Source organism: Dermochelys coriacea, chromosome 15 (assembly GCF_009764565.3).
Source record: "Dermochelys coriacea isolate rDerCor1 chromosome 15, rDerCor1.pri.v4, whole genome shotgun sequence".
In the NCBI taxonomy this organism is placed as follows: domain Eukaryota; kingdom Metazoa; phylum Chordata; order Testudines; family Dermochelyidae; genus Dermochelys; species Dermochelys coriacea.
In genome coordinates, this window is record NC_050082.1 from 15,957,047 (window position 1) to 15,980,995 (window position 23,949).

The 23,949-nt window shown below is 42.2% G+C and overlaps 1 protein-coding gene across 15 annotated transcripts in view; it reads right to left on the reverse strand.

The window, feature by feature from the left end:
* Nucleotides 1-23,949, reverse strand: part of ARVCF (ARVCF delta catenin family member) — a 505,185-nt gene continuing 481,236 nt past the window's right edge. For 12 of the 15 annotated variants that reach the window (XM_038372964.2, XM_043498177.1, XM_043498174.1 and 9 more), the window contains 6 exons: nucleotides 23,630-23,741; nucleotides 21,859-21,949; nucleotides 20,763-20,816; nucleotides 13,681-13,772; nucleotides 10,555-10,668; nucleotides 1-7,726 (listed from right to left, as the gene is read on the reverse strand). In XM_038372964.2, coding sequence (XP_038228892.1) covers nucleotides 10,567-10,668; nucleotides 13,681-13,772; nucleotides 20,763-20,816; nucleotides 21,859-21,949; nucleotides 23,630-23,741 — 451 coding nt within the window. In that variant the 3' untranslated portion in view covers nucleotides 1-7,726; nucleotides 10,555-10,566. The remainder of the gene's footprint in view (nucleotides 7,727-10,554; nucleotides 10,669-13,680; nucleotides 13,773-20,762; nucleotides 20,817-21,858; nucleotides 21,950-23,629; nucleotides 23,742-23,949) is intronic. The other 3 variants (XM_043498178.1, XM_043498179.1, XM_038372977.2) reach the window with 1 other exon arrangement.

Below are 23,949 nucleotides of genomic sequence, written 5' to 3' on the forward strand. Positions count from 1 at the left end.
CATTCCAGACATCTGAAATTTAAAGGAGGGAAGGGAAGTTGAAGATAAACTCCCCACTACTGCTAACAAGCATCCACAGCTAAAGGTCTTTGGAACCTCAAAATTGATAACTTATTAATGGTATAATGACGTTTGACTAGTAACATGATTCACTAATGTTTAACTTCCAGGGAGAACCTTGCCTCCTCTTGCTCGCCAGCTCACTGCACGATACTATTACTGCTACAGATTTTTGGGGGCTTTTCCCATGCTTGATGAGTGGGGGTCAGAAAGTGTGACATTGTTTGCTACATCAATCTCTCTGTTGATCTGATCAACATTGATAAACCTGCCAGGGAGAGTCCGTGTAGCTCAGAGGAAATCTGTTGTGCAGAGGTTTGTTCTTACGTTGTCCAAGGTCACAAATATCCAACTCAGCCCGTTACATACAGTTGTTACATAAAAGTTGACAGAAGTGAAAGACTGGATTAGGTCAAACAAAAAGATCTGCTAATACCACCCAAGGACTGTGTTAAGATCATGACAAAACAAAAGAAGAATGGAATCAGAAATTAACTAATCTAATTGGTGGACCAACTACAAAGGAGATGGCCTGTGCCACTCTCCACCTCCTTTAGGGGATCCTTTTAAAAAAAAATTTTTTAGGGGAAATCAAAATGGTGGAAATTGGTAGACTGGAAGGAGAGAACTTTATCATTATGGCTGCTACCCCCACCATCTCTTGGGATGACTGGATCCAGTACCAGACTGTTAGGCCTTCATTGTCCTGACCAATCCAGGCCAGAGAGAGGGAACTAACAACATCATCACTTCTACCACTTTGGTTAAGTTCTGAATAGCACCTGAAATGGGAGACTTGGGTTCCTGCTGTCACCCCTCCTTCATGTGTCCTTGACCTTTCTCCACCTTATTTCTTTTCTTTTCTATCTTTCTCAAATTGCCTTCTGTCTAGTAAGCGTCTGGCTTAGCCAGACAAGATGGCATTTTTTACAACACTGCTATAAGCTCATGAGCAGATAGGCAGCTAAAAGCAATGCCCTACACCTCCCAATGCTCATACTGGTTTGCCAGGTCTTGGGGTTGATTGATAAGATTGTGTGCTGTCCCAAGTTGCTACAACAGTCGGGACCAGAGACAGAAACTGCATTTTCTACATTGGTGGTTCTTTGCCGTCGTGTTGTGTGTCCATTTGTCTTGTTTGATGTTCAAGAGAATGGGACTGGTCTTTGTCATCAGCTCCAGGCCAACTGAACTAACTTCTCTTTCCCCCAAAAAAGAACAGTTATCTGATTCTAAAAGACTGCCAAATGGGGCAGGCTGGGGGGTTCCCTATAAAAACTTTCTACTGCTGAAGGAAAAGGGACTGAGAAGTATTGTAAAATGAAAGCCTTACTTAACACTTTACATTTGAAATGCTTTGACTGATTTTCTCTCTTTTACTGCACTTTCAACACAAGGTTATAAAATGTTTAATGGTGACGGTTGTCATGAGACTAAGCAGGTTGAGATCTCTGTACTCAGAACCTTGAACCATGTTTAACTCTTTAGTGTTATATAGTGATAGGATCACGTTAACACCATTGATTGCCTGGGCCCAGCTATTCCATCAAAATTAACACAACAGATCTGTCAGCAATGGGCCATGTCATGTACTGGAAGTTGTCTCCTCAGCTTCTGGGTGGATCTCCCTTCTACACAGCAGGAAAACTAAGTTATCTAATATACCCCAAAAGCATGCAAAACAGAAAAGCGCAAGAGAAGTCTCACACTTCGCCCAAAGCATGCATCTAGCTCCAGTCAATTCCTCGCATCTCTGATTTTTTTTTAACCCCCCCCCCCCACTTTACAGACATGTGACATGGTGTACTAAAATATTTCATCAGCAAATGCGGGGAAAGGTCAGTGACCTCACAATTGGTAAAGCCATCAGTAAGATATGCTTGTCAATCCAAACGTGCAATCCTTTGAACAGACCCATGCAGAAGTCTGTCTCCCCCCACAGAAACACCCTTGTGTCTTAGTAAAGCCATGATCTACACTCCAAAGTCATTATATGGCTTTCTGCTATAATGCTGAATATAAGCCACGGAATTACCATTTCCAGCTGCAGTATATTAAAAGCATACACCAATCACTTTCATTACCAGAGGTTTTTTTGCAGCACACTGCTGGCCTGTGCTAGGATCCCACTACCCTGTGCCCCGGCTGAATGATGTTATATGGCAGAGAATATTTAGAACATCTGATGTAACAAATACAAATAACCAGTGGCACACATGTTCTTTCCAGGCATGGTTTATTGAAAACACACGAAACTGTTATCCTACATACCTGGTTTCTAACAAGCATTCTACTTATTGGTGTTATGGAAAATTCGTATAATAATACATTCTGTTATGATAACATTTGTTCTATGAAAGCATAATTAGCTTTTATTCCCCCATCTTACTCTTAAAATAAAACCATTCTAAGTGTTCCAGTTTATAGTACAGTGTAAATACAATGCAAAACCCCACCAGTCTAAACTACAGCGATAATGTTGAGTAGTATTACAGAAAACACATTGGTGATTTTTTTTCTTTATTTTCCTACCATGAAAATTTTAAGGCACATGATAGTTACAAACACATTAGCTACTAATTACCAGTAAGCTTCATAGTCTAGTTATGTTTTTGTTTTGCTGAACAATTATATCCTCAACTGGATCGGCAGGTTTTGCAGCATATGCTCTTTCCTCCTCATGACTCATCCCGCAATCGTGTTTCTGAACATTCTACCCCAATGTAAATTTAAGACAGGAAAAAAAAAAGTTTATAATACTGTCCCTTAATGCACTAGACTAGTTACTGTACCGATAATCAGAGGAAAACCTTTTTGTGAAAGGTAAGGAAACATCAGTTTTTTAGGAGCAGAATAGTGAAGAGACTTTGCTAGAAACTATACCTCTATAAACACCTTTGAAAGTATGGGGGGGGGGGGGGAGACAGAGACACCCAACCCCAACAGCTCAAAAGCATGGGCTGAAGCTATTAGCACATTATGGTTTTCAAAGAAAGAGTGAGGCCATGAGGAGTGTCACAGCAGAAAGTAATAAAATCAATCTCATTAATATGGCCCTTGGCCCCAGAAGCTTTGCCTCCGCTGTCTAGGAACTTATAATGCGCCCATCCCTGTTGGTAATCAAGCCTAAACCACACAATAAGCTGCAGGTAAATAATGAAAGTGGGAGACTCTCCATGCTAATGCTCTGGGAGTTGAACCCAGGTGAAAAAGTGCTTTGCATATCACAAGCCTTGTGTGGAGCAGGCCATGTGTCACAAATTCTCATCAGTATTGGTAAGAGCTTACTGGACTGGTGGAACCACACTTGCAAACCACTGCTTCCTCTGTGTGTCTCCCTATCCTGGGCCAGTTCCTGGTCCCCAAAACCAGTCCTCTTTTCATGATGTTTTAGAGACAGTGCTGCTCCGAGAGCTGTAGGAGGAATCCCTGGGTGGTAAAGAAGAGTGGTGCTTGCTCTGCACCATTCACTCTACCCTATGTAGGAGGCATTCCTGAGAACATAGCTAGGGGTGGCCAGAGCACACCAAACTCCAGGAATCTACAGCCGGCAAACCGATCTGTGGGCCACAAGTCCAGCCACTCGTCTTTGGGCCTCTTCAAGTTATGCAGAGGGGTGAACTAGCACTTGGCCAGCTGCAGAATCAGGAGAGCAGAAAGGTGGCTTAGCTTGGAGCCCTGTATTTCTGCACCCCTCCCAGGATCCCGCACTGAGCACAGCCTGGCCCACCATGGGTATCTGTAGGAACCTATTGACTTGGTACAGCTATTACTCCAATACGCAGAAGCCAAACCTACAGCCACAGGGGGCTCCTGAGTCAGGGAGCCACACCAAAGTTAGCACTTGTTTTCTTCAGTGGTCACAGCATAATACCATGGGCTGTGCTAGGGCTGCTTCCTGGGGACAGAGCTCTGTGGGATAACTTGAGTCCCCAAGGGAATCAAACTATCCCACACTTTATCACAGCCCTCTAGCTGAGGCAACAGAGGTTCCCGCCTCCTCCTGGTTAACAGAAAGCCTGCACCCACTGTCCTGCTAGCTTCCTCCACAAGGAAACTGGGGTGTTTTTTCTAGCTCTTGCTCCTCTGTGGGCCTGATCTCTGGCTGTCATGGTGCAGGCGTCTGGAGCAAATGGCAGGGAGGAGATTGCATGCCTAATCCTGAGGCCTAGAGCTGCTAGACTTCAGACTGATTTTGTCACACACACTATTGCTTTCCCGCCTCTGCATTTGACCGCTACTAAAATGCCTACTGCTTCCTTCCTTCCTTCACATTCCCTATCTTCTCAAATGAAGCCCATACATAGCTGGGAAGCAACAGGTGGGTTGTGGGGGGAGGGAGTGGAAGGGCTGGGTAAGGGGAGACATCCTGAAAAGTCCCAGTAGGTTATCAGTTAGCTATAGCTACCATACATCAGCCCTGCACCAATACATTTCTGTAAGAGAGCGCCTCTTACAGGTGAGCCCACCCCCTGCAGCATGCTTTCACTGCAGCTTGGTTAAATGTGATGCTAGGACTGATCAGCAGCATCATTTTAAAGTAGACAGTTTCCTGGATTTGGTCTATGGCTGATGCTGCTGACACTGGAGGCCATTCTCATGTCTTAAGTCAGCCCTGGGACCTCTCTCTCTGCTCAATATCGAGGGAAAGGCTTGCGGGAGAGGAGCACAAGAAAAGCAATGAAATGTACAGGATTAAATTCTTGTTATTGCTACATACTCTGAGTAAATCTTCATTGTGGTGAGTGTGGTCAGAGCCACACTGCTCCTGTTAATAGTCCTGATATTTTGCCTCTTGATATAAACACCGCATACTACTAACTCAGGGAGGTGGGGTGTCTTTTACTCAGGAGCAAGCAGCCTTGCAAACAAAGCAGTCACAAAAAGACAAAGCCGGAAACAAGAAAAAGAACCATCACCCACAATGATTCCAAGCATCCAGTTCCATTCCTTCTAATCGGTTGGGATGGTTTCTGCTTAGAATATAAAAAACAAAATCTGCTTCTCAAACACCCCTGTATTTTTGGTTTGGCCCATTATAAAAGAGGCCATTTGCCCAATCTGGATTCTGATCCAGATTTTTAACATCCTTATAGCATGGGTGTTTAGATCTAGGTTTTTGTTGGGGGGCCTTTCTCTGCATAGGAGATCATTTAAGTTTATTGCCGGTCTCCTCTCCCCAGGGTGTTTCCTACAGCCTTCCCCTTTTGCCATTCTCCCTCCTAACCTCTCCCTGGCTTTGGAATATTTGTAGAATGACTACATCGCAAAGACTTAGCAGAAAAGCCTTGCAACATTTGGCTAGTTATCTGCAGTAATCTTTTGCTGAGACTCCTTTGGTAAATACAATACTTTGATACCAGAGTCTTCTGGGACCTTTCCATATGCACTTCTAATAGGCTACAAAGAAGGTTCCATTGCTAATTGCTGAAGAAAGATTTTTTTTAAAAAATCCTTTCATATACAAAAAGAACACACAAGGTACAGAACCCAAAGCAGTATAAAACTCTTCTGTGTAACAGCTGGGTTAAAAGGGTCACACTTATCGGTAGAACAAGTATGAAAAGAGCACCGTTGTTAGAATATACAGTAAAACTATGTATCTGGTTTCACTCTCTATGCTTTACATCTACAAGAAGAAAAACCTTCCTGCCCATCAGAATCCAAATGGTCACAGATGGATCTGTCTTTGCCTCCTCGCCCAGCTGAGCGTCTTTGACCTCACAGGACTCTCTCACCAGGGTAAACACAACCAATCTCCCAGCAACTTCACCTTTCTTAGATCCAGACGTAACCCCTCTGTGCGTGAGTGGGATGGGAAGGGGGATCAAGTTAGTGCCTGTAGCTCGAGCATCAGTCTTTCCCTGAATCAACAGTCCTCCTGCATACTACTTAAATGGTTCTGGCAACCTATCCTCTGCATAACTATATATATTTATTTATAGATATGTATTTGTCAAATTTTATTATACTCAAGAAGATACAAAGCTCTTGAGGCTTGCTTTTTTTAGTTTTTTAATTTTGTACAAAAAATTAGACGTTTACTATTACAGTAATATTCTGTTTTTTGTTGTGGGTTTTTTCTTCTTCATTTTTAAATTACAAAGGAAATGGCAGGCACTGAAAACCTAAAATTAAGTTTGCTTGATTCAAAAATGTGCTTTCCAGTCACACTGTATTTAAGAACTTGTAGGTGTAAACATGGCAACCAAATGACAATGGTAACTAAACAAAATAAGTAAAAGGCATCCATCCAATGCTAGGAGAGAGATTTGATTCTTGTTTTCATCCTTCTCCCTCATTGGATCAAAACCCAAAGGAAATCAATGATTTGCATTTAATACATAACATCACCAGATAGCATGTGTGTAAAATGTGACTGTGGGGGGCAAAAATTCAATCTTGTGCAGAGAGTCTGCTTATGGCCTACCATGTGGCTTTGAGTAGACCCTCAGCAAGTGGCTGAATTTTACCCTTACTTAAGTGTGCAACCTAAAAACAAAAAGCAACACAACAAAACCAGGATGATGATTTCTTTAAAAAAATATATCAGTTCCCTTTCATCAGGCTCGACAGCCCAAAACACGCATGGATCCAATAGCAACCGAGTCTATCATCAAAAATATAAAGGGCGTCAGATTACAGTGTGTTCTAATGGGAACTCCCTAATGAGGAAGTGTTAACAGCTATGGGAAATAAAATTATGTTAAAGATTAAATAACCATCAACCCAACATCAATACTTGCGGGGGGAGGGAAGCAACTCCTTTACTGCAATCATCATGAGCAACAAAAATAAAAAGGCAGCCAACTCCATTTCTCAGCACAGATTTTTGAATTGGGACAGTGAAACCTTCAACAAACTGTTTACATATGTGGAAGTAAAAATAGAACCATTACAGAAGTCAAAAGGCAAAAGTATTTTACACCAGATTATAATGATAATATAGCACAGTGTGATATCGCTTATTCTAATAGCGGATTATACAGCTTGCATCAACTTCATTGTCTACATTCCAGTTCGTTCAACCAGCCAACATAGTTTTTTCTCCTTTCTTTAAAATCCAACAAACCCACTCAACATTCCTGCATTTCTTGTGAAAAAAAATAAAAGCTCAAAACCAAAAAAAACAAACTCCCTAATATAAAAATCTTTTAAAAATTAAATTCACAGTTCAAAACAAAACCCAAAAAACAAAAACAAATGAAAAGTGCTAGTTTCCTCATGACTATACCTAAGATATATTTCAAATATTCTGCCGTTCCTCTTTCACTTGCAAAGCTGTCCTCTTTTCCACCACGTGACCATCTCTTCTCATCCTTGGCACCATCCTCATTTAAGAGTCATCTAAGAACCTAACCAGTTAGATGTAAGCTTGGATTCTTTCTTCTTTTGGGGGAGGGGGACAAAGGGAGGTGGCTGTGTCAGGTGGGAATGTAATGGAGTTTTAAAAAGCAAATTGTCTTGCTGTAAGGCATGGTGCTCCGGGATTGGCTGATGGCAGTTGTCTGTTTTCTCCCCATACCCTCCTAGAATCTGCAGACTGTTCACTGATGCAGCGCCCTCCGAATTTGAATGGCAGTGGTGATTAATGAGATCCTCTGTGTTGGTTGAAATTTGTTTTTTCCCCTCAGTATAAAAAAAAAAAAGTAGTTGGACTCTAGCCCTGGAAAATAAAGCCATAGCTGATTAATATATGAAATAATGCACCTTTGATGATCTCCAGCACATACAGTATGAGCTCAGGTAGCAGGAAAACTGCAAGTGTCCATCCTAGGGTGACCAGATGTTCCGATTTTATAGGGACAGTCCCGATATTTGGAGCTTTTTCTTACAATAGGCACCTATCACCCCCCACCCCGTCCCGATTTTTCATACTTGCCATTGGGTCACCCTAACCCCCCTTGCCCACTCCCAATATCATAGTTCCTTTAAGGGCAGAAGTTAGAAAAACACAAACAAAAAACAAAAAACACCACCACCAAAAAGCCACCCTAAGTTTAAAAAGGTACCCTCACCCACCCTCGATGCCTTCTCCACGCTCAAGGATCACTGCACAAATATGGGACTACTGTGTCCTGTCAAAGCTTTAAATCTCAATCTCCTGGAGCAGGGACCACGACTTCCTACTGCACTAGCACCATGGGGCTCTGATCTTGGTTGGAGTACTACCACAATACAAATAATAAATAATCTATGACAACAGCAGAGCCCCAAGGGTTACAATGTGTAGTAGCTGAATTTTCAGGGCAGTGCCCAGGGGAATCAGATGCGAGAACCGCATGAATTGTGTCTGACCTTGTTCCCCTTACTCTGGACACACTTCCACTTGCTTTCAATGAGAATTTCTCTTAAGTAAGGATTTCACGGTCCCCTGATTCCTAATGCACCTGAAAGCACTGTCCTAAGGGGGCACCAGGAAGTCCAGTGGCTTTTATGCTCTGGCTTTTCACTTTTAGAGAGCTGGACTCAAAATCTTCCATCAAGCAAGCAGAAATCTGCTGGTTATATCCCAGTCCCCTATGGGTCTGCATCATTAAATCACCACACAGTTTGGCCCAGTTGGTGTTCTCTCATCCAGCATGACTCAGGACTGGAACAGTAAAAGCACTGCAGATAAAGAGTGAGGTGTAGCGCTGCAGTGGCAAAGTGTCTGCTGGTGCTACCACTGCTCACCTTCACATGCATTTAATGCCCCAACACACATTTAAAGAGCTTTTCCTTCCCCTTCATTTTAAGGTCTTAGAAAAGTAACAAAGTGAATCTAAATTTGAGACCTTGAAAGGTTTCAGGTTTAAAGTTACTTGCCAAGAGTCGCCAGGAGAATGCAAAGAGCAGAGAAGTGCAGCATCACTGGGGCTGTTTATGTTGCAAAGTTACTCTGCCAGCTTCAGGTGTGATTTTTAAAAACATTCTCCCAGAGGTCTCCAAAGCCCTGCAAATTCACATCGTACACCCTCGCCCCCACCCCGGGTTTCCAATGCTTTATTTTGTCTGTTACCATCAGGAATTTGTGTGAAGACAGAGCACGTCTTTCAGGTTTTCTCAGGAGATGGAGGAATTGCTCTTTGAAACCAGCACCCAGAGGGGGTCAGCAAAGCAGCCAATCAGAAATTTTAATTATTTAAAGAAATGCTTCTTCTAGAAGTCAACAAAAAGCCAGTGAAAGGTGCCAGACTGACATCCCCAAGGAGTGAAGCCCACAGACCCATTTGTCTCCAACACCTACACAGGATAGACAGTGGCAGCAATTTAAGACCAGAAGAGGGATGGTTAGTAGCCAAAGACTGAGTATGTACTGGGAGAACTAGGGAGACAACGTGGGTGAAGTAATATCTTATCTCACCAACAGAAGTTGGTGCAAGAGACAAGCTGTTGAGCTACATGGAGCTCTTCTTCAGGTCTGGGAGAATTGTCCACCTAGCTGAGAAAGGCCTTATACGGGTCTGTTATAGACTGCAGTGGCCAGAGGGTTCCAGCCCTTCCCATCAAGGAAACAAGAATGAGTCATGAATTCTGATCCTTCCTATTGTAACTGTACTCGCCTCATGACTTGAGTTTCCTTCTCACTGATTAATGTGATTTCCATGTAGAGAAAAGGACTGATTTTCTGCAGTGTTGAGCAATGGGAGTAGTGGGTGCTCACCATCTCTGGAAATCGGGCCTTCAGGGACTATCAGACACTGGGTAAGGAGAAGCTGTGTAGTGCAATCCTCATGGTTACTAAAGATATTCTTTTAGTCCACAGCCAGCCACACAGTCTGTACTATACACAATGCGGTGTCTGACGGGCTGCCAGGAGGTGTAACATGGATAACAGACTGGGCAGCAGGAGGCAGATTAGTGGCAGAAGGAGTGGTAAAAGCTGGCACAGTTTTAAGGAGCTTGGCACATAGGGAAGGTAGAGAACAAGAAAGGGACCCAAAAAAGCCTTGAACTGCAGAGAAGAAGGAACAGGAGGTGGGACTTGTGGCTCCATGTTTAAATGACTGACGTTCTCCCCCCTTGAAATTTAATTGTGTGCGTAGTCACCAGCTTTCCCTCGGACGACAGGACCATAGAATTCTTGGGAGCCTCAGGGGAGATCCATGAATAGCCAGGATGTACTTTTCCTGAGGGCTCAGGCTAAACCTGGTAATGAGTCCGGAGTGTGGGATGGCTGTAAACATTTGAGGTCAGTCAGGAAAACTATATTCAATTTAATTCCTATGTCCCAATAGAAGAGATCCTTTACATTTCCTCTGACAGCCCATCGATCAGAATATTAATTCACTGTCTGGTTATTTGATAGGTTATTATTTAATCAAAACAGCAGTGGTTTACTGTGTTTAATTAAAGATAAATGTGCAATATAAACCTCCCTTTTCCAATGCATTTTCATTTGCCTAAAAGGAACCAGTTAGCTGTTAGCCTTGGATAGATTCTGCAGTGATACAGATCATGCACAATGAGACACGGTAATCACTAGCACCAATTATCATTAAAAGGACCTACCATGCATGCAAATTAGACCCAGGAGTCAACAGGCTGGGGTTTAATGTCACGGGCATCCACCAGATTCACTGAAGCCCTGTTACTCCTGTTAATGTTTTTCCTATTTGTGTCATTCTGCAGCAAACAGGGTGAGGAGTTAAAGGCAAAACAGAGTGGATTAATCAAACACAAACAAATCAGTCAGCTCAAAGGATTGCAAGGGGGGAATTAGTGGAGAGAGAGAAAGAAACAAAATTGGCAAAGGCATGAGCTATTCCACAGGCACTGACAAAAGCATTCACGGCAGCACTTCACTTCATTGCAATTATTATTCACAAGTCCTAGTCTCTGAGCCATGGTTACTGGATTCAGAGTAGCAGCCGTGTTAGTCTGTATCCGCAAAAAGAAAAGGAGTATTTGTGGCACCTTAGAGACTAACAAATTTATCTGAGCATAAGCTTTTGTGAGCTACAGCTCACTTCAGAATGCATCCGATGAAGTGAGCTGTAGCTTACGAAAGCTTATGCTCTAATAAATTTGTTAGTCCAAGGTGCCACAAGTACTCCTGTTCTTTTTGCCGTTACTGGATTGTTCACCAGCTAGAAATCGGCACATGTTTCTCTTGGATGGGGTAGTGCAGGTGGGATCTAGACTTTGCCCAACTAAGGACTGCTTCTAACAACATGACAGGAACCTGCGGGCAGCACCTCAGAGGCATAAATCAGACTGTATTTGGGCTGTCCTCCATCTTTAACAGGGAGGAAGCACAGACTGGGGAAGAGACAGGTCCCAATGCTCCATCTTGATGCAAGTAACTTCTGCTCCGATCAAGCCAAAGCATTGCACAATGGAACCACCACTTGGCTCGGTGGGTTGCATTTCAACCTTAGGAAAAATGAAGGTGGCCTTGGGCTGCATTGCACAGCTCTGTGGGCTATATTTGGCTACCTGTGTGTGTCACATGGTAAAAGTAATGAGCACTTGCTCATCCTCTCTCCTCCCACCCTATCCCCCTCTCCTCTGGAAGAAGCATTTTCTGTCATTTCTGCAGAACACCATCCTAATCTTTGCAGCCATCTCCCCTAGTTCACCATTAACCTCTGGGTCAGGCTGGGCCATCTGTTTCCATATTAGAATAACATCTGTGTCAATCAAACGGTATTTCCAAAGTGGGTAACTAGGTTTAGACACCGATTCCCATCAGTGGCAATCTCAGAACCTTGTGGCTCAATCTTTGTGTAGCACTTTGGAAATTTACCCTGAAACACAACCATGAATAATATGAAGTGAATTGTTCTTAAGCACTTAAGATAGAAATTTCCCAGTTTGATCAGGGCTACTACACAGTAAAACAGGAAAGGACAAAGATGAAGGAAGGAAGCACCGATCACTTCGAAAGGCAAAGGTGAGAGGAACCAAAGATTTTGTTTCCTTTCCATTTTTACTCATGACTCTAAAGGATAAATGCAATTAGCATTCTACATGTTCACACCAAAAGGTGATTGCTATCAAATCCCATTATATATATAGCACAATCGGTGCAGGCTTAGGAAATAGATTGTACATGGACTAAATAGGGCAGCTAGTTTTAAACAACAGTGGCTGTTCCCTTGCAGTACAGCTTTAAGGGTCGCTGAGGTCTCCTAATCTGTGCACAGCCATAATCTTCACCCATTTACAGTACTGGATAATGGAAGGTCATATTAAAGTAAGATCGGAGGCTGGGCTAACCCAGAGGGTAAAGAGGTCAGTGTTTCAATCACACTGCAGCCACATGACGTGAGACTCCTACTCATTCAGGCCAGCTAATGACAGCAAGCTTGCAGGGTTTGGCACTGGAAGGATATCACAAGACAATGGCTTATATTAAAGGGGTTGCTAGATGAGAAGCTTCTGACAAGGTAAAGGTTTTAAATAGCCTTTGAACGAAAGAGGAAAAAACTATTTGTGTCTGAAAAATTAAAGTGTGGACTGTGGCTGGCCTCTACCTTTAATAGAGAGGAGGGGTAGCTATGCTCAGTCTGGATGGCGAGTGTTTGTGTCCACATGTTAATATAGACAGACCATCGCCAGGCAGGTGTACTACTGGCTCATTCTGTGGAAAGATTTTTCTCTCTCTTATTTCTGCATGCCTTTGCTCAGTGTTTTGCACTAATTGGAAAGTCTTTCCTTTTCAACTGCTTGGCCATTTAACCTGAAGCATCTGGATCTTCTGTAGTTCCCACAAAACACTGAGGAGATTTCACCACAGATGCTCAGGGCTCCCTAGCACTGAGGTTCCCAACACCAGCACCAAGGCGGGCAGCAATGATTTCCGTCACAAACTCTTGTTTCATTGTCTGGTTTTTCCCACTGCTGACACACAGGAGTGTATGCGTGGGTTTTTGCAAGGTAGGGAGGAGTCCCATGTGCCACTGCACTGCTGGAAGCATAAAGCAAATGCTTATAAAAACTTAGCTAAAATTGTGCATGAATGCAAGAAAAATTGCATAGCGTCAATTACTTGCATGCAGCCTGTATTGCTGAACTCAACAGCCCATAATGGAAGTGGAAGATTCAAGTCTGACTTTTCAGTAAGAAAACTGCGTGGAAGAAGAGAGCTGGAAATCCATTTTAAAGAAGGTTCTGTGTAAGAGAGTGAGAGAGACTGACCCATATACAGAGTCCATGTGCGGGAAAGTCAGAGCAAGGGCCCAGAGCTATACACACCACACTGCTTTACAAAGACACACAGGCTTTCAGCTACACTCCTTTATGGTTTCCATGGTGGGAAGTAACTGCTTGATGTGACTATTCTCAGAACAAAGTCTCCTGCAGAGCTATACACTTTAGGGCTGGGGAATGTACCTAGATGGAGGAGCTGAAAGTGATAAAGCAAACACATTCTTTTGTAAAACCATTATTTACCTACAGGAACTTGAGCACATATCAGCTTATAAAACCATCTCCGGCAGTTGCTCCCTTATTAGAAAGCAGAATTTGCTTCCATTTAAGGCTAACTTGTGATCACTTACGAAATGGTGCCTTTATAGATAACCATTTACAAGTCCCTGCTGAGTACTTGCGACATATGTTCCTTGCTGCCTGACACTCGATGTCCCATTCTGTAATGGCATTAAGCAGCCTTTGGAATAGCTGGAAGCTTACTTTTAAAGGTTCTTTCTCTGATGCGTCCCCTATATTGTCATTGGTCTTGTATTTGCGCTCTTTGTCCCGGTGATCGATGGTGGAGTACCCATCTGTGAAGGAATGACATGACAATCAGGCAGGAAAACCATGGTAGATTTGGCTGTTTTGCATTGTCAAAGAACTAAAGAGAGAGACAGACACAAAGCATTAAACCAAAAACATAGGCATGTGCTTTCCTCGTGGGCTGATGCTCAGAAATTTTATTTTTTAATCACCTTTCTTTTTAAAAAGAACTCCTTTTATACCACCCTCAGTGTCAAATGCTGGTATCTCATTAACAAGCAGCACAGTTTCCATTCTGGCCGGCTGCAGTGTAGTAGTAGTCTGTCCATGGAAAGCAGCAAGCTGTTACTTCACACCCTGCGGCTAATGAGCTCCAGATCCAGCTGAAATCTTGTGTTCTACACTTAACAGCCTGAATAAATTGGCTGGGTTCCTTCTTGGAGTGGCATGCAATGCGTTCCCACTCCTTCTGAACTTGACTACAAGCAGGACACAACAATAGTTTGGAGACATCCCCTTTGGAATGATAAGAAAAGCAGCCTGTCGAGTTTTGTGAGATCTCGATGCAAACCCTGCTGTGCTGGACCTGCCTCTCATTTTGAAATGGCACCTGTGGGTGATTTTTCTCCCTGACAGTTGAAAAGCAATGTGAATACATGAGTAAACAGGAAAGAAGGGGGTGGAAGGGCTTTATGAAGAAATGCTGTAATTATTTCAGAAACTACTTGGATTCATTGTCAGAGGTTACAAATATTACTTTATTTCTCTGGTGCATCAAGTTTCCCGCATTATCAGGGACAAACATATTCTCCTGTCTGCACTGACAGCTTTCTAATCTGGGCTAAGTGACAGTCAAATTTGTGGTTCTTAATAAGCTTTGTATCTCTCCATGTAATTAAAGGATCATTACAGGTTCTACTTCCTGTCAAACTGTACTCTCCAAAAAGATTTTACATAAAATATCAGAATGCCTCATGTCTTGGTTTATTGCTTGCATTCAATAGGCCTTCTAAAATCAGTCACTCCCTCCAGATGTCGTTTTTGGGGGCTACCGGTGAAACAAAAGTAAGCAATTTTAAGCTGTAGCACAAAAAGCTTTGTAAATGGAGTGACTCCTGGTAAACAGTCTATGGGGCAGCAGTTCTCAAAATAGGCTACGCTGTCTGCAATCCAGTTAGTTTATAAAAAGATGTTCATCTTTATACTTGGCTCAGTAAATCAACATATGCGCAAGCCCTGCAGAATGCTCAGGCATTTGAGATGGTCCATAGGTTTAATTAAGATCAATATCGTATAAAAAGATAATCCATAACTATACTGATTATAATGACTAAGGCTGTGTATGAAGTACATTTGAGATATGTGGTGCATAACTTAAACCTTGAGAACCACTGCTATACAGCTTTTCTTCTTCACTTTCAGTTCTCTGTTGACAGTTAAGATACCTAGCATCCCTGCTTGTGCCAGTTAGACCAAAAAATCCCAACCATCCACCTAGCCAACACTCCTGGAGGAGTGTACAATAAGTCATTCAGTTTCAAATTACACACGCACGCACGCACACACACACAGATCTAAAAACATTATAATTCATAGTAAAAGTCATGGGTACATACTATACATTTAAATGATAGCACAATGGCATTTGAAAATCAACTTTCCCAAACTTGATTGTCAACTCAGAAGCAGCCCTTTACATTTGAAAATGTATTTAATCATATTTACTTACAAGTAACAGATCACTAACATTGTGTAGCACCTTTCATCAAGAAGGATCACAAAGCACTTTATAAACAGGTAAACTACAAAGAGAACTGTTCACCCACCACTGAAATGCAACTGCCATGGAGATGATACATGTCTAGTGTTTAACATTTCACAACAGTTTAGGAGAGGAGGTAAAGAATATCACCATATACAAATGGAAAAAAATGGATATTTTAGGTAGGCAAAAAACTAGTGTTTAATCAATACACCAGCCTTCAAAATCCTAATCTTAATCAAAGTGATAAAAAATGGTCAGGGTCTTTGGGCTTACATCTGAGCTAAAAGGCATTTTGTAGCGGGTATTGTTGTTCAGTTGAATGCTGACCCCTTGTTAATGGGGTCACACATGTCAGTTCTAACAGATTGTTTGGCGCTAAAAACCACACGCTGAGTTGGGAATATATCAAAATAGCAACTCAGATTGGAAGTTTGTGGTTAGATTTATTAAAATGAGAACTATCCTGAAGGAGGCTGTACCAGTACAGTAATATCTCAGTGCCCTGAGGGCAATGACTCTGTGGTGGAATTAACAAACTCAGTTCCTTCCGTGTTTCAAGATTAATTCTAAGATCAAATTTAGTCTATATGGAATTAACAAGCAATCTGGAGTGTGTTTTAGGAAGGTATAAGCCATTTGGACTTTGGCTGGAGGAGTCTGAGGAATGGAAAGTAAAATATTAACATTATCCATTTTCTTGGAGTTCAGTGGAGCAAACCAATTACCTAGAGTTAGTGCATTCCTTATGAATTGACCTTTAAAGGTATTGGTGATGAGATACAGAGAAATCCCAGTGACCAGCTACAGTTGATTTAAAAGTTTCCAAGAAAAGGGATCTAGAGAATTTGAAGGAAATCTTGGAACCTTGTTTTCTAGAGGTGGTGAACAGATCTGAGTGGACTCTCCTAGGTGAAAAAAAGAAAAGGAATACTTGTGGCACCTTAGAGACTAACAAATTTATTTGAGCATAAGCTTTCGTGAGCTACAGCTCACTTCATTGGATGCATTCGGTGGAAAATACAGTGGGGAGATTTATATACACACACAGAGAACATGAAACAATGGGTTTTATCATACACACTGTAAGGAGAGTGATCACTTAAGATGAGTGATTACCAGCAGGAAGGAGGTGGGGAAAGGAGAAAAACTTTTTGTAGTGATAATCAAGGTGGGCCATTTCCAGCAGTTAACAAGAACATCTGAGGAACAGTGCGGGGTGAGGGGGGGGAGAAATAATATGGGGAAATAGTTTTACTTTGTGTAATGACTCATCCATTCCCAATCTCTATTCAAGCCTAAATTAATTGTATCCAGTTTGCAAATTAATTCCAATTCAGCAGTCTCTCGTTGGAGTCTGTTTTTGAAGCTTTTTTGTTGAAGGATAGCCACTCTCAGGTCTGTAATCGTGTGACCGGAGAGATTGAAGTGTTCTCAGACTGGTTTTTGAATGTTATAATTCTTGACGTCTGATTTAAGTCCATTTATTCTTTTATGTAGAGACTGTCCAGTTTGACCAATGTACATGGCAGAGGGGCATTGCTGGCACATGATGGCATATATCACATTGGTAGATGCGCAGGTGAACGAGCCTCTGATAGTGTGGCTGATGTGATTAGGCCCTATGATGGTGTCCCCGAATAGATATGTGGACAGAGTTGGCAACGGGCTTTGTTGCAAGGATAGGTTCCTGGGTTAGTGGTTATGTTGCGTGGTTGTTTCATGTTCTGTGTGTGTGTGTGTGTGTGTGTGTGTGTGTGTGTGTGTGTGTGTGTGTGTGTGTGTGTGTGTGTGTGTGTGTGTGTGTGTGTGTGTGTGTGTGTGTGTGTGTGTGTGTGTGTGTGTGTGTGTGTGTGTGTAAATCTCCCCACTGTATTTTCCACCAAATGCATCCGATGAAGTGAGCTGTAGCTCACGAAAGCTTATGCTCAAATAAATTTGTTAGTCTCTAAGGTGCCACAAGTACTCCTTTTCTTTTTTGCGAATACAGACTAACACGACTGCTACTCTGAAATCTCCTAAGTGAGAGATTCTGTCAAACTGCCTACCTAAAATCAATTTGTATTTCACCTACTAAGCCACATCAGTATTAACCTGTGGAACAAATTAAACATCGATTAGATTAATATTTTTCTCTGAATACTGAACTACAGTCTTCTGATCCTATTCCCCTGACTGCTGAACTAGTTAGTACATAGCTATCCCTGCTAGGGGGCTTATTTCTTCACCTGGTCCTTCTTGCATGAACAGAGAGTAACAATACCCGAAGTCCAAAGGTGCAAACAATTGGATGTTTATTGGGGTGAACTTCCAGCAAGCATGATTCCAGTTTCCTTCCTTAGTGTCCCCCTTCCCAGCTCTGACACCACAGAGCCTTACCTGTGTCCCTGTTCCCATTTCGCCCCCTTAGCAACATGATTCCAATTTCCCCACCCCGTTCCCTGTTCTCATTCCGCGCATTATCAGGACAGGATTGTATTCCTAACAGCCCAATAGCACCTTATTTCAATGTGACTAGTTTGGAATGTGAGGATGTGACCGTTTGCTTCCTAGCGTATGGCTGCCTCTGCTGATTAGCCAGAGATCTTCGCCTAAGAACAGGGCCTCAGACTGTCACAGTAAGAGAAGGCCCTTACACCAGCAGACAGTGATTTTGATTCTTTCTTTTATACCTCTATAACTAGCTAAGTGATAAAAATACACCTAAATTAGAGTATAGGCCTTTACAGACATTGTGATATCCTAACAATTCCATTGTGAGATCTTCTTTGAAGTTACTGTCTTTCATTGTGAGGACAATTATTTCAGTCTTCCCTTATGCAAACTACATATAGACAGTTTATTCATGCCAGGGGGATGCTGTCAGCTGAGGTCATGGAAGGTAACATCTTTATGTTATCCTGACTTTTTGGAAATGCTGTATTTCATTTTCAGCAGTGGCTCAAACTGATTTACATCTGCACCTGCAAACATGGCAATCATGAGATATCAAACCATCCAACTTGCATATACACAGACATTTAAATACAAATATTTGCAGCTGGAAAAACTGAGGCAAATCGACAGCAACACTGAGTGTGTTTATGCTGTTGTACTAAAAGGAAACAGTTGGTCTGTCCCAGATTGCGGTGACCTTCAAATCTCAAAGCACTTCACAGAAATATGGACTCATCCCTATTTTATAGATTTGGAAACTGAGGCACAAACCAGTCACAGCAGGTCAATGGCAGAGTCAGTAGCAGAACCACTATCTCCTGACTCACAGCCCCGTCCTCTGATACAGCACTGCCTCCCATGCAGCACTGCAGCCTTCATCCTGAGAACCGTTTGCCTCCGAAGTGGCTATTAACAGGGAAACCCCTGACTTTTCCCATACCAGAGGAAGGTCAGTAGAAACAGGGCTTAATCCCTGCTTTCCCCCCCCCAATTGTTGCTGACATAGCAGCAGTTTAGGCTTTTAATTATCCTTCATCTCCATCAGGGCCCGAGCCCCTAAGTAAGTTGTTCTCACATCCATGCCACGGAGTTTAGCAGCATTTTGAAAGAGAATGTCTTGCACAGACATAGCTTTGCTTTTCTCTTTAGAAGTAGTACTTGTGGCACCTTAGAGACTAAACAAATTTATTAGAGCATGCTCGGGGGTCGCATAACTAGTTAGCATGCCAGAGTCTCGTTTGTGCACATGGCCGTTCTTAGTTGGTGGAGCGATTTGTCTGGTTAATTCCGATAACGAACGAGACTCTGACATGCTAACTAGTTATGCGACCCCTGAGCATGCTCTAATAAATTTGTGAGTCTCTAAGGTGCCACAAGTACTCCTTTTCTTTTTACGGATACAGACTAACAGCTGCTACTCTGAAACCTGTCTTTAGAAGTAGGAGTTCCTCCTGCTGCAGCTATTCTACATCTGAACAACAGTCTCCAGTCCACCCAGCTCTTCAGAGTTTATCTATCCTTGGTCCTTACTGCTTCATCTACTTATGCAGAATGGCTATGCATTTCATGGGGCTTTGGAGAAATCTTCTCTCACTGCAGATCCTGGTGGCAGGTTGCATTTGCCATATTAGGTGCACCAGCCGCAGGGTGGAGGTTTTTCCAAGTATTGGAAAAATCTCCTCCCTCTGTTCAGTACTGGTTGCCACGAGCAAGGCAGCTGCTGCCCACTGTGTCAATGGACTGCACACCATACAGTAATGCCAGTGTTATTGAGATGGATTGCGCTATGGCCTGCAGGATCTTGTTCTTCACTGCCTTGCAAGCCTCAAGCCCAAAAGAGACTCTAGAGAAGTCTGGTGAAAGGGAGCCATTCCCATGACTTGTATTGGGAAAATTAAGCCATTCTGCCTGGCTTTCGAGAGATGCCTTTGATGGACTCGTGGAGCTGAGAAGATGAGGAGAAGTCATTACTTTCTCTCAGCCTGCATTTTGTATATGGAAGAAAGAATGGATGGTTATTTCTTCGTTCCATTTTTCACGCACATGCACACGCAGAGCCAGTTCTGTAATTCCGTGCTCAGATTATGTTCTATCTTCACCCAGGCAGAACTCCCATTGAGCCAATGCGGAACAGTTTAAAGTTGTTGGCTTGATCATGTTCACCTGCTGTTAAGTTATACTTTGCATACAGAAAACCCTGGCACCATTCCTATCACTCATGGCAGATTTTTACAATCATGTATTCCTATTTTTTAAAAATGTTTCTCTTTCCTCTCTTGTGTGATCCACATATGCAGCAGGGCTGACTAACTCTCTCACTGAATTCAGGAAAACAGTGACAATAATTACAGACTGAACAACAAAGTACTTCTTTCCCGTAGCCTCTTTCAAGTAGGGGGTCATTTTTTGTGCTAACCTGTAAGAACAGCAGGAAAAACATTTTCACACAGAATATGACATTTAAGTAGATTTAAAGCTCACAAAAGTAGTGTCCCATTTTTTTAAAAAAGCAATAGTTGAAATCTGATGGCTTTTGAATCTCTCACTCCAGGATGCAACTGCTTCAAAGCAAAGAGATTAAAATGCAGGAAGCTCTCAGTATATTTACATGATCTGGTTAAAAAGTAGTGGGGATACCAATATATATGCAGTATACACATTTAAAAAAACAAACAAACCAAACAACAGACTACTGATCTTTTGGAAGGAAAAGTTCTGTTTTTAAATGTCAGCTTTATCCACATGAAAGAATACCTCCCAGAAAAAGCGCTGAACTTTCTTGTGAGTGACAGTGTGCTCTATTGAAATAGACAGGGGGTTGAGCCGGGACTGCATTTACCTGGACCAAGTTCATCCAGAGGAATCATATCACGACTTCCAGCCTTCTCATTATCTACAAAACAGAAGCATTGAAACTAGTTGTACCATGCTTACTGACATGAAAGCAGAGCAGGCTGGGATTAATCACAGGGCTGGAGGAAGTAGAGGAAACAATGATTTATTGCACTCAAGATGCTATAATGAGGACACAAGAGGCTATAATGAAACAATATTAAGGTTCTGATAATTCACAAAGAAAGGTTCTGAGTTAGGCCCCCAAAGAGCACACTCAACTGACATCCCTCATGCCCTGGCTCTGAATCACATACATTCCTCTATCCAAAGGATGTCACCAACTCCGTGCCCCTCTGAACCAGCTATACTTTCTATAATTGATCTCTGTACTCATTCAAGATGGGATGAAGTTCCCTTCTTTGCCCTGAAAGAAGAGCAATCAGTAGGCGATCAAAGGCCTCAAGAGGGTAATTTTAATATTGGTTTCTATTTCCATCATGATCAAAATTAAAAGACTAAGGAAATCAACATAGCCTGGAGCCCTGGAACCATTGGTGCAATTATTGTCAAATCTGACAAACTAAGCACAGTTGGGTCTGGGTCAGTACTTGGATAAAATACCTCCACTGCAAAGCTAAGTGACACAGGAAACAGGGCTGGTGATTCAACAGAGGGTATGTCAAATAAATCAGCAATGAACAAAATGTCCCAGGGCATTGCTGGAGGTGATGCCCTTTGCGTGAGATATAGCACCAAGATCTGATGACTTGTGGTTAGTAAAAATACCATCCACTTACCACAATAGTTAGCCTGCTTCTTGGCTAAATTCCTGCTGGGTAGTTACTTCATACCTATCTAAAATACTCCCTATAGGCTTCAACTGAACTTTTCATCCTGAACTGGGTATCGTACATTTCATGCAGTGGAAGTGATCATTGTCTATATAGTCTGTAATGTCAATTGCTTCAGGATCTTTGGATAAAAGGCATCATAAAAAAAAGTAATAACTGATATTTATCCAATTCGAGAAATGCACTTAACAGACATGGCAAATAGCAAAAGGAAAATCATTATGGGCCACACCAACGAGCAGAACTGACCTTGGCTTTTATCTACCAGTGGCAGAGTACTGTCATCATAGCCAGACTTGCCAGATGTACCTTTGGATCCCTTTGGTGCTGCAGAGACAGACTACAAGACAAAATGGAAGAGTAAGGTACTCAAGATAGTTAAGTCCAAAGCAGACTGCGAAGAGTTACAAAGGGATCTCACAACACTGGGTGACTAGGAAACAAAATGGCAGATGAAATTCATTGTTGACAAATGCAAAGTAATGCACGTTGGAAAACATAATCCCAACAATGCATACAAAAGGAAGGGGTCTACATTAGTTGTTACCACTCAAGAAAGATCTTATAGTCATTGTAGACAGTTCTCTGAAAACATCCACTCAATGTACAACGGCAGTCAAAAAAGTTAACAATGCTAGGAACCGTTAGGAAAGGGATAGCTAAGATGACAGAAAATATAATGCTACTATATAAATAAATGGTATGCCCACACCTTGAATGCTGTGCATAGTTCTGATCATCCCATCTCAAAAGAGATGTAATAGAACTGGAAAAAGTACAGAGAAGGGCAACAGAAATGATGAAAGGTATGAAATAGCTTCCATATGAGGAGAAATTAACAAGACAGACTATTCAGCTTTGAAAAGAAACGACTAAGGGGGGATATGATACACGTCTATAAAATCATGACTGGTGTGGAGAAAGTGAATAAGGAAGTGTTATTTACTCCTTCACAAACACAAGAACCAGGGGTCAGCCAATGAAATTAACAGACAGCAGGTTTAAATACAAACAAAAGGAGGTACTACTTCACATAACGCACAGTCAACCTGTGGAACTTGTTGACAGGAGATGTTGTGAAGACCAAAACCATAATTGGGTTCAAAAAAATAATTAGATACATTCATGGAGGATAGGTCCATCAATGGCTACTAGTCAAGACAGTCAGGGATGCAACCCCGAGCTCTGGGTGTCCCTAGGGATCTGACTTCCAGATGCTGGGACTGGACGACAGGGGATGAATCACTTGATAATTGCCCTGTTCTGTTCATTCCCTTTGAAGCACCTGGCATTGGCCACTGTCGGAAGACAGGATACTGGGCTAGATGGACCATTGATCTGACCCAGTGTAGCCATTCTTATGTTCTGAGAAGCTGCTGCAAACAGAGTAAGAAATAAAACCAATTTTCTAAAAAAGTTATAACTTGAACAAAATGTATGGAAACCTGTTCACATTCCACCCTCTCTTGATAAACTGATCTTCGCCTGGAATCTAATTTGTGATTCTAGATACATTTCATTTCACTGCAGTTTTGCTGACCATTTCTCCTTCTCTCATCACCTGGTTGGGCAAGTCAGTAGCTTCTTTACAGGCCACGGTGAAAGCCAGTAACTTTTCAGATAAAGAAAGTAGCAGCAGCTTCACATAAAGAACAGTCAGATGCCCAACATGCTACATGGACTATGTCCCAAGGGACCAGCAACAGACAAAAATGGGCCAAGTCTTTCCTTGATGCAATGTATATTTGTAGGGATTAGACTTGGTACATCTAAAGTGGAATAACCCCTAAAATGTGGAAGGCACATGCCACAGATCTTCTAGATATGCACCCAGTAACTGTATTTATGATACCATAATTTTACTATAATTGTTTTATCACTGGAAAACACCAATTTAGAGTTCTTGGTCTACCTGCCATTGTCATTAGTGGGAGTAGGGCCTCAACATGGAGTGAAGGATAACACACCTTCCTGGGGCTTTCTGTGACCACTGATCTGGACTAGGACTCTGCATCTTTACCTGGAAATGGGATTTGTTCCATCCATCCTTCTGTAGGACATTTCGTAGCTCTTTGTAGCTCCAGACCATCTGAAGAACATGAGATGCTGCCTTTGTTTCCCTGGGGGACTGGCTAATTTGTGAGACAAAATTAGAGCCTCAAACATTAGGAATGCAAACTCATTTATGCTAAAACCCGTAACTTCCTGTTATTTCCCAAGAAGCAATGCAATATGTGACAGCTCTAAAAATACATTCTTTGGGCCAAATTCTATAGTGGCTTCTATTAATGTGGGTCCATCTACCTGCACGTGTAAACATACAGTTGCTTAGACAAGAGA